At 34.9% G+C, this 8,041-nt stretch overlaps 2 protein-coding genes across 3 annotated transcripts; both read right to left on the bottom strand.

Moving 5' to 3' along the window:
- Positions 1-987: 987 nt before the first annotated feature.
- On the bottom strand, positions 988-3,396 carry LOC109803838 (transmembrane protein, putative (DUF1068)). 2 transcript variants are annotated; one of them, XM_083064758.1, is made up of 3 exons: positions 3,102-3,393; positions 2,457-2,480; positions 988-1,459 (listed from the first exon to the last, which is right to left on the bottom strand). In XM_083064758.1, the coding sequence occupies exons 1-3, from the start codon at positions 3,283-3,285 to the stop codon at positions 1,131-1,133; spliced, it is 537 nt and encodes a 178-aa protein (XP_082920884.1). In that variant the 5' UTR covers positions 3,286-3,393; the 3' UTR covers positions 988-1,130. The 2 variants fall into 2 exon arrangements, with proteins under 2 accessions (XP_082920884.1, XP_082920887.1); XM_083064761.1 differs by lacking the exon at positions 2,457-2,480 and having other exon boundaries at positions 3,102-3,396.
- A 1,363-nt stretch (positions 3,397-4,759) lies between these two features.
- LOC109804158 (Tetratricopeptide repeat (TPR)-like superfamily protein) lies at positions 4,760-7,814 on the bottom strand. Its single transcript, XM_020365943.3, has one exon. The coding sequence runs from the start codon at positions 7,500-7,502 to the stop codon at positions 5,226-5,228; it is 2,277 nt and encodes a 758-aa protein (XP_020221532.2). The 5' UTR covers positions 7,503-7,814; the 3' UTR covers positions 4,760-5,225.
- Between the last annotated feature and the right edge of the window lie 227 nt (positions 7,815-8,041).

Below are 8,041 nucleotides of genomic sequence, written 5' to 3' on the forward strand. Positions count from 1 at the left end.
CTGATGTCTCTAACCAAATTAACTTAATTTTAATCTGATTAGTTTGATACTAGAAAAAAAAAAAAAAAAAAAAGCTAAAATCTAAACCAAACCAATTTGATTAAATATGATTAATTTAGATTTTTGATTTCGGTTAGACCAATCCAATCAAGCCCATGAATTCCTAACTAAAGTGGAGATTTTCTAACTAAAGTAATCTACTTTATTCCATGTAAATTTTTAATTAATCCCTTTTCCTTCTCTCTCTCTCTCTCACTCTGTCTCTCTCTGTCTCTCTCTTTTATTTTTTATTTTCTTAATCTTTTTCGTTTAAAAAATACGGCTGAAGAATCTGATGATATCAAGTCTCAGTCGTCCTGCTTCCAACTAATTCCTTTCTTAACATTAAAAAGTTTACAACGGTAAGTAATCTCATCTGAAAATCAACAACATATCACAAGCTTTGATGACTTGTCTTCAAAGAGGAATATGACTTTTTTCTAGCTGCTTTGTCTTTAAAAATGTAACTCATGTCTTTTTCAATTAATGAAGGTTTGCGATTTACAGCGTGTTTGGTTCTGCCTCTCATAGTCATAGCAATCAAATACAAAAATGTAAACAAACACACATGTATGTAAGGCTACTTTCTTTCAGTACAAGACAACAAGCAAATTGTTTGTCATATATTGTCAATGAATGGCAATGGAACGCAAGTTAAGGTTCAAAGCTACCACCGATATAATAGGCCGATGTTACAAATAAACTGCTCACAACAAAGTGAATAGGGAGAAAAATCGATGATTATAGATTCATGGGCAGACTTAATGGTTGAGTGCTTACTTGAGAAATAGATTACAGGTATATTTGGATACCTCCTAGAATCAATTATGATCTTCAAAATCAGGTGAAAATTTGAAAAAGTTAAACTATTTATTGCTTCAATCTTCAATGAGATTTTGTAATTGATTTTGATAGAATTGAAAACTAATCCGAACACACTACTTCATCTAACGTAAAACCAAAAATAACTTTGTGTATTTATTTTTCATTAAACAATATATCAAGTAATTAACCACAAGAAAAAAATAAAAATAAAAAATAGAAGAATGAAGGAGCTAGTGTGAGAAACAAAGGGGCTCTATATATCCTATTTAAAAAAGTGCTCTAGCTTTCTTTGCAGCATCTTTGTTCCAACCTCTTTGGCGGGCCCTAAGCTCCCACAAAGCAGTTTCTTTCATCTGATTTTCAAGGGCTGCCTCAGCTCTTTCCCTGGCCTTCTCACATGTCTCCATCCCTGAATTGCACTTGTCAGCCTCCTTCTGATACTGTGATGCCATTTTCTTAGCCTCCAACAATTTTGTGTCAGCAATTCTTTGTTTTTCCTCAGCTTCAGCTTCCTTTTGCTTTAATTCTTCGGCTAAAAGATCTGTGAAACTCTTCCCCGCCTCTTCACTCACCTCTGGGTCTTGCCTCATGCAATCTACAACATATGCTACATGAAATCTTAAATTGTCCACGGACGAAAGGTGGTAGAATTTTAATTCATTAATTACTATATCAGGCTTTAAGCATGCATTTGTTTTGAAAGTATTATGTCTGACTAATAATCATCATTTTACATTTTTTATAGCATGGACATAATTAAATATAACACATTATTATGTACTTGAAATGCCTACCTTTTTAACCCACAATGCCACTGGTCACATTTTTTTTAGAAAAGAAAAAAATATTGCCTTCTGAGTAGACAATGCTAATATTTGGCCACCATTAGGCTCTTGGGTGGCATCTGTGTTTTGGACTAGTGTTTGCTTTTAACATTAGAGAAGTGTTTTGATTTGGTATGACTAATAGTGTGGACTTATATTTGGGTTGAATCATTTGATATAAAAATAACTAGCTATGAAGTCTTGAGGAACTAAAAATATTTTCTTTTCTCATTTTTTGTAGCCCATTAATTAAAAACATCAGAAAAGAAAAACTGAAAGCTAAGGAAGAAAGTATTATTTTTTAATCACATGTCACTTATTAATGAGAAGGACAAAAAACATGAGGCAGATGATTTTAATTCCAATTCTTAGTCTTTCCAAATTTATATATGACTTCTTTTCCTTCTACTTCCTCCAACGTGATACTTTTTTCTTAATGTTACACACTATCATTCAAAAAGTGGGAGCATTAGATATATGCAGACTTATCTGGTAAGCAATGAGACAATTTTCACAATTAGAACTTGTGACTACCTTAAACAATTGTGCCAAAGCTCTCTATCTAAAATCTAAATTAGTGTGAAAGATTACTTGATGTAAATAAAGTCTTACACTGTTTTTATTTATTTATTCAGAAAAGGTACGATTTAGGCTTAACCCCAGAATGCATCACCCTATGTGAGATAACTTTGATACTGAAACCAAGAGTATAATCATGACCTCGTACCTGTTGCTTTACTCTAGGGTACTAAAGGGGGGAAAACTAACCTATAATGGAACTATTGGTCAATCCTGCAGAAACAAGCAGAGACACCACGTTAGTAATCAGCAATCAATGTCAGAGCACAATAAACAACATCTACAAAGACCCTATCCAGTTTCCTGTTTTTCATTGCATGGCCACAGATTCTGTTGTAAAGTTCACTATTTGATTGGCCAATCCATTAATTGTTGATACTATTAGGTCTTACAAGCCATGTTTAGCAGAATACTGTAGAGTAAATAACGCTAACAATTTGAGCACGTGGTGTTTTAAATTTCACATTGTAAAGGTAATATATATATATATATATATATATATTCCTAGTTAAAATTCACAACCCAGTGCAACAATGTATTTGATTTTTCATTGCAATAAATTTCTTTCACTTTTTCCCCCTTCTTCACAATGACTTTATGAGGGGTAATCAAACACATCCCAAGTTTTTTAAAAACTCAACGTGGCAGTAAATTCTATACATATTCTGAATGAAACATCATCTCATAAAATGAGAGAAAACTAAATTGTAAGATATAACAACATAAGTAATATGCATGATATTTATTAATTGAAAAAAAGGACGAAAATAGATAGTGAATATAAGTTTTATCCTTTTGAATGAAATAAAAATAAAAGGTAAAAAAAGGGTGAACCTTCAGGGAGAGAAAGAAGGGGTTGAAGAGAGCAATCACAGTGACAAGGAGGGCAAGGAGAAGAGGTGGAATTGAGGGACTCATTGAGATGCCAATACAAAGGTCGTCCAGCAATGTAAGTGGCAAGAAAGAGTCCCAGAATCCATATCAACAATTTCGACGCCCTTTGCTGTTTCCTATTCATCTTTCACTTTTCTAGATCTAAACTAATTCCTAGTTAACCTTTGCTTTCAAGATTCGCGTATCTCTCTCACTCTCACTCTGCACCCGCATGTTTACGTGTGTGACTCTTACGTACCATGCTTCTGTTCTATATATAGCCTCTCTCTCTCCCTCCTCATTTTTGGTCATTTTATTATTGTTAATATATTATTATTATTATTATTATTATTATCTCAACCTTGTATTATTGATTTATTGTATACAGTACCATGAAAAGTGTGCGACTCTTGCTTGTAGGGGTGAGCAACGGGTGGGTTTGGTCGGGTTCGGGTGAAAAATGTCCAACCCATTGTAAACCGATTTTGAAAAAATGTGACCCATATCCGACCGACTGAGCTTTCGATTTGAGGCGGTTCGGGTTGAAACGAATTCGGATTTAAGCGGGTGGGTATAATCGGGTTTGAATTTTTTTGTAAACCAATTTATCTTAAGAAAGATGATGCTTAAAACAATAAAAAATATTTTTAAAATAGTGTATAAAAATAGAATGAAGGTGACAATAGATGGTGTAAGTAGATTCGTAGTTGAAACATTTACAAACTAAAGAAGCAAAAATAAAAGATAACAAAATTCATAGTTGTTACATGGAAAAGAAATATAAAGTTAGATTACAAAATCATAAGAAATCACAGTCACATAAAATGTACTCAAAATGGAGATAAGAAGATGGAAAAGAAAGACAAAGAAAAAAGCAAAAAGATAACTCTAAAAATGGACTAGTGTGTTGAGAAGTTGAATGAGGAAGGAGAAGACAAAATAAATATCTAAGTTATGAGAAAAAGGAAAAAAATAAGTTACAAATTGATGGCTATATTATACTTGAAATAAAGACTTTTAAGTTTGGACCATTGTTGTTTAGTTATACAAAAGTAATAAAAATTTAAACTTATCTCATTTTCGGTTGGGTTCGGTTTTTGGCGGGTTTAAAAATTCAAAACCGAACCCGCCCAATATAACCTGTATAAAATCAAAATTTTAACCCGATTTACCCATAAGACCCGCCCGAACCCACCCAAAAACAATATTTTTTATCGGGTTTTTCGGGTTCGGTTCGGGCGTCGGTTTAATGCACACCCCTACTTGCTTGTTCGCTTTGTAAGACTTACCTTTTGCAGTTTAATTATTTTAACCTCATTTGTAATTTGAAATTATTTACCTATACTACATATTACATTTTCTCTATGGCTATTTGGAGATTTTGATTAAAAGAAATTTGATTATTTTTAATGTAATAACTGCAAAATACAAAGCATAACTATATTATATATCAAATTCATTTGATTAAAGGGTGGTTATTTCACTTATGAACACAAAACAAATGTACACACTATTATTAGTGCATAACCATTAAATTTTAAAATTTTTTTATAACAATCATGTATTTAAAGGAAGTTGAGAAAACCGTTTTAATACTTTTTCAAATGTTTAAAACAATATAAATATAATAATAGTATTATCTAATGGTTCATTGAAAAAATATTTTACAACGAATTATTCCATACTAAAAACGAAAGGTGTTGAGAGTTGATACAACAATAAGGTTATTGGCTTGGGATTTGAAGGTTATGGATTCAAAACTCAAGAACGGCTTCTTTCTTTCTAAGTAGGTATAAGGTTGAATATATTCATTTTCGTCTCGAGCAACCCCTTTTTCATACTAAAATTGTTGCTAAAAACTACTCGCAAGATTGCATGAATGTTTTTCTTCATGGTAAGTGATCTGCCCAATGTATACAAGACTTGGATAGAAATCCGACGCCATTTCAACCAAAAAAAGAAAAAGAAAATAAAGTGATGGGTCAAAATCTCTGATGGAAATCCAAAACCATTGCGGCGGCTTCAGGACCCTTCATGAGTGCCGGTCAGGTTTGGAAACGCTCCTATTTACCATTTCAGCATATGTTATTGTGATATTTCAAGGTTAATGACCACTTCCTCCTTTTTGATCATTTCCTTTCTCAAAACTTTTAGTGTACAAACTATTTCTTGAAACTGGGGATGTGAGTTATGATCTGTGAAAAATGTAGTGATTGTTCCATGTATGTCAATAAAGCTCCAGCCAGGAATTTTTTTCAAGCCAAGAGATCTCATATGGGTCCATGTCTCACCCACTTCTTCCCACTTGTTAATTGAAGCATAGCTGTGTGCTAATTGTACGTAGTTTCCAGCATTCATAGGCCTCAGCATGAGAACATCATTGGCAATTGTATCGCCAAGTTCATTATTACCATTTGCTCGACAAGCATCAAGGATTATGCCTAAAACATCAAGTACAGGATCTGAGAACTTTTTCTTGTACAAGTTATATGCCTCCTCTACCCTCCCAGCACGACTAAGGAGATCCACTAAACAAGCATGGTGTTCAAGATTTGGTGCAATCCCAAAATCTTTGGTCATTGATTCATAGATGTTCAGACCCTGCTCTACAAGTCCATTATGACTACAAGAAGATAGAACTGAGAGGAAAATCACATGGTTGGGTTTCATCCCACTTTCCAGGAACTCTGAGTATAACCTCAATGCAGTCTCCCCTTTGCCATGATAACCATATCCTGCAATTATGGCACTCCATGAGACCAAATCATGACTTGTCATCTGGTTGAAACACCTTTGGGCAGTATCCAAATTACCACATTTGCAGTACATGTCTACTAATGAAGTGTCAACCAAGATGCATGGCCTAAGGCCATTTCTTATCACAAAGCTGTGGATCCATTTTCCCAAGTGGAGTTGTCCTGTGGATGCACACCCTTGTAGGAGGGAGACAGTAGTTATTGAATTAGGTGTTTGATGATCAGTTCTCATTTCATTAAAAAGAAACAAGGCCTTACAAACATAGCCATTTTGTGCATATCCAGTAACTATTGCATTCCATGAAACCAAATCCCTTTTGTCCATCTTATTAAATACAATGGAACTTTGATTCAAGTGAGCACACTTTGCATACATGGTAACAAGAGAGTTCTGAGTAGCAATATCCAATGGTAATTCCTGCCTTAATATATATCCATGGATCGATGTCCCCAAATTAAAACCTCCAAGTTGTGCACAAGCTGTGATTACACTGACCATGGTAGCAGTAGACGGCTTCATTCCAAATTTTAATATCTGTCGGAAAACAGCTAGTGCTTTGTCTGCAGATCCATTCTGCACAAGGCCTGATATCATTGCTGTCCACAAAACCACATCCTTATCCGAACTCCCTTCAAACATTCTAAATGCAATGTCAATGTTCCCACCTTTTAAGTACAACACAATCAATGATGTTTCAACTTGTGCATCCAAGTCAAAACCAGCTCTCAAAATCTGCCCATGGAAGCACTTTCCCAATTTCAACTCACCCCTTGATGCAGCCACAGACAAAACAGACCCAAAAGTCTGTGGGCCAGGCTCAAAACCTTGTAACCTCATTGCCTTGAGAAGTAGCAAAACTTCACATAGTTCCCCAATCTGGGCACAGGTCGAGATCAACGAATTCCACGAAACCCGGTCCCTTTGATCCATGTAATCAAACAATTTCCTAGAATCCTCAACTTTTCCACATTTCCCATACACATTCAGCATGGAATTTGACAAGTTAATATCAGACATAAATCCATAGAAAATTGCACAACCATGCAAAGACTGCACATGAGCAAGCTCCGAGACTCCAAACAGCAAGCTCAACACGGTTACGCTACTGGGTTGAATCCCCTGGCGACGCATTTCATCAAACATAGAAAAGGCCTCAGGAACATGACCCAAGCGCGAGTAGCACCCAATAATGGTAGTCCAAGGTACAACGTTTCTAGTTGGCATAAAGTCGAACACTTTTCGAGCAGTATCAGGGAACCCAAATTTGGCATAGAAATTGATCAAAGAAGACGCAATGTAAGCATCAAGGGACAACCCATTAACGAGGATGCGTTGATGGAGGGAAAGACCGAGGGAAAAGAGGTTAAGAAAAGAACAAGCTTTGAGAAGACTGGGGAAGGTGTAAGCGTCAGAAGGGACATGGGTTTTGAGCATAGAGGCATAGGTTGCAAGAACTTGACGGTGAGCACCATGGGATGAATGGTGGTTGATAATGGCATTGAATGAGTTGGTGGTGGCTGAAGCTGAAGCTGAAGATGGGTGCATGCAACGTTTTAGACCACTCGGACTCAGCAGCAATTGCGGCTTTGGTTTGTACGAAAACATGATCCATTCCTTGATGCTGCTGAACTAAGCTTGAATACCAATGACTCAGGGCATAAATCGTTTACTAATTACTAAACTCCTTAATTTAAATGGTTAAGGGTTTAGCCACTGTGCTCGTGCATTGCTCTTAATAAAGCTGCTTCAAAATGATTTTACTTATAAATAAAGTTAATTTTCGAAACATCGTGAATCCAACCGCAAAGGACACTTAATTGGTCTAAAGCAAAATGATTCTCAACTTTTCTCTTTTGCAAGTCTAACGTTACTCTTCTAAACTCTGCTTTGTTTGGATTTGAGGATGAAAAGGAGAAGTGAAAAAAAAGAGATTTGAAGGAAAAGTGAGTGGAAAGTGAAATTGTTTGGATTAAGAAAAAGTGAATGGAAAGTGTAGAGAAAATTTGTGAGAGAATTGATTGAAGTGATAAATAAAAATAAATTTTTAATTGATGATTTTGTAAGATTACTATTTTGCCTTTGGGTTAAAAAAAAGTTTATAATTATTATAATTAAAAGATAAATATAAAAATTTTAACTAAAAA

Source organism: Cajanus cajan, chromosome 1 (assembly GCF_000230855.2).
Source record: "Cajanus cajan strain Asha chromosome 1, NIPB_CcT2T_4, whole genome shotgun sequence".
Classification (NCBI taxonomy): Eukaryota; Viridiplantae; Streptophyta; class Magnoliopsida; order Fabales; family Fabaceae; genus Cajanus; species Cajanus cajan.

Excerpts from the sequence above, each read along its gene's own strand:
- LOC109803838 (XM_083064758.1), bottom strand. The coding sequence starts at position 3,285 with ATGAATAGGAAACAGCAAAGGGCGTCGAAATTGTTGATATGGATTCTG. Across the intron at positions 2,481-3,101 it reads CCTTCTTTCTCTCCCTGAAG|GATTGACCAATAGTTCCATT; the intron begins GTTCACCCTTTT and ends TTGTTTCTGCAG. Across the intron at positions 1,460-2,456 it reads GACCAATAGTTCCATTATAG|ATTGCATGAGGCAAGACCCA; the intron begins GTTAGTTTTCCC and ends CATATGTTGTAG.
- LOC109804158 (XM_020365943.3), bottom strand. The coding sequence starts at position 7,502 with ATGTTTTCGTACAAACCAAAGCCGCAATTGCTGCTGAGTCCGAGTGGT.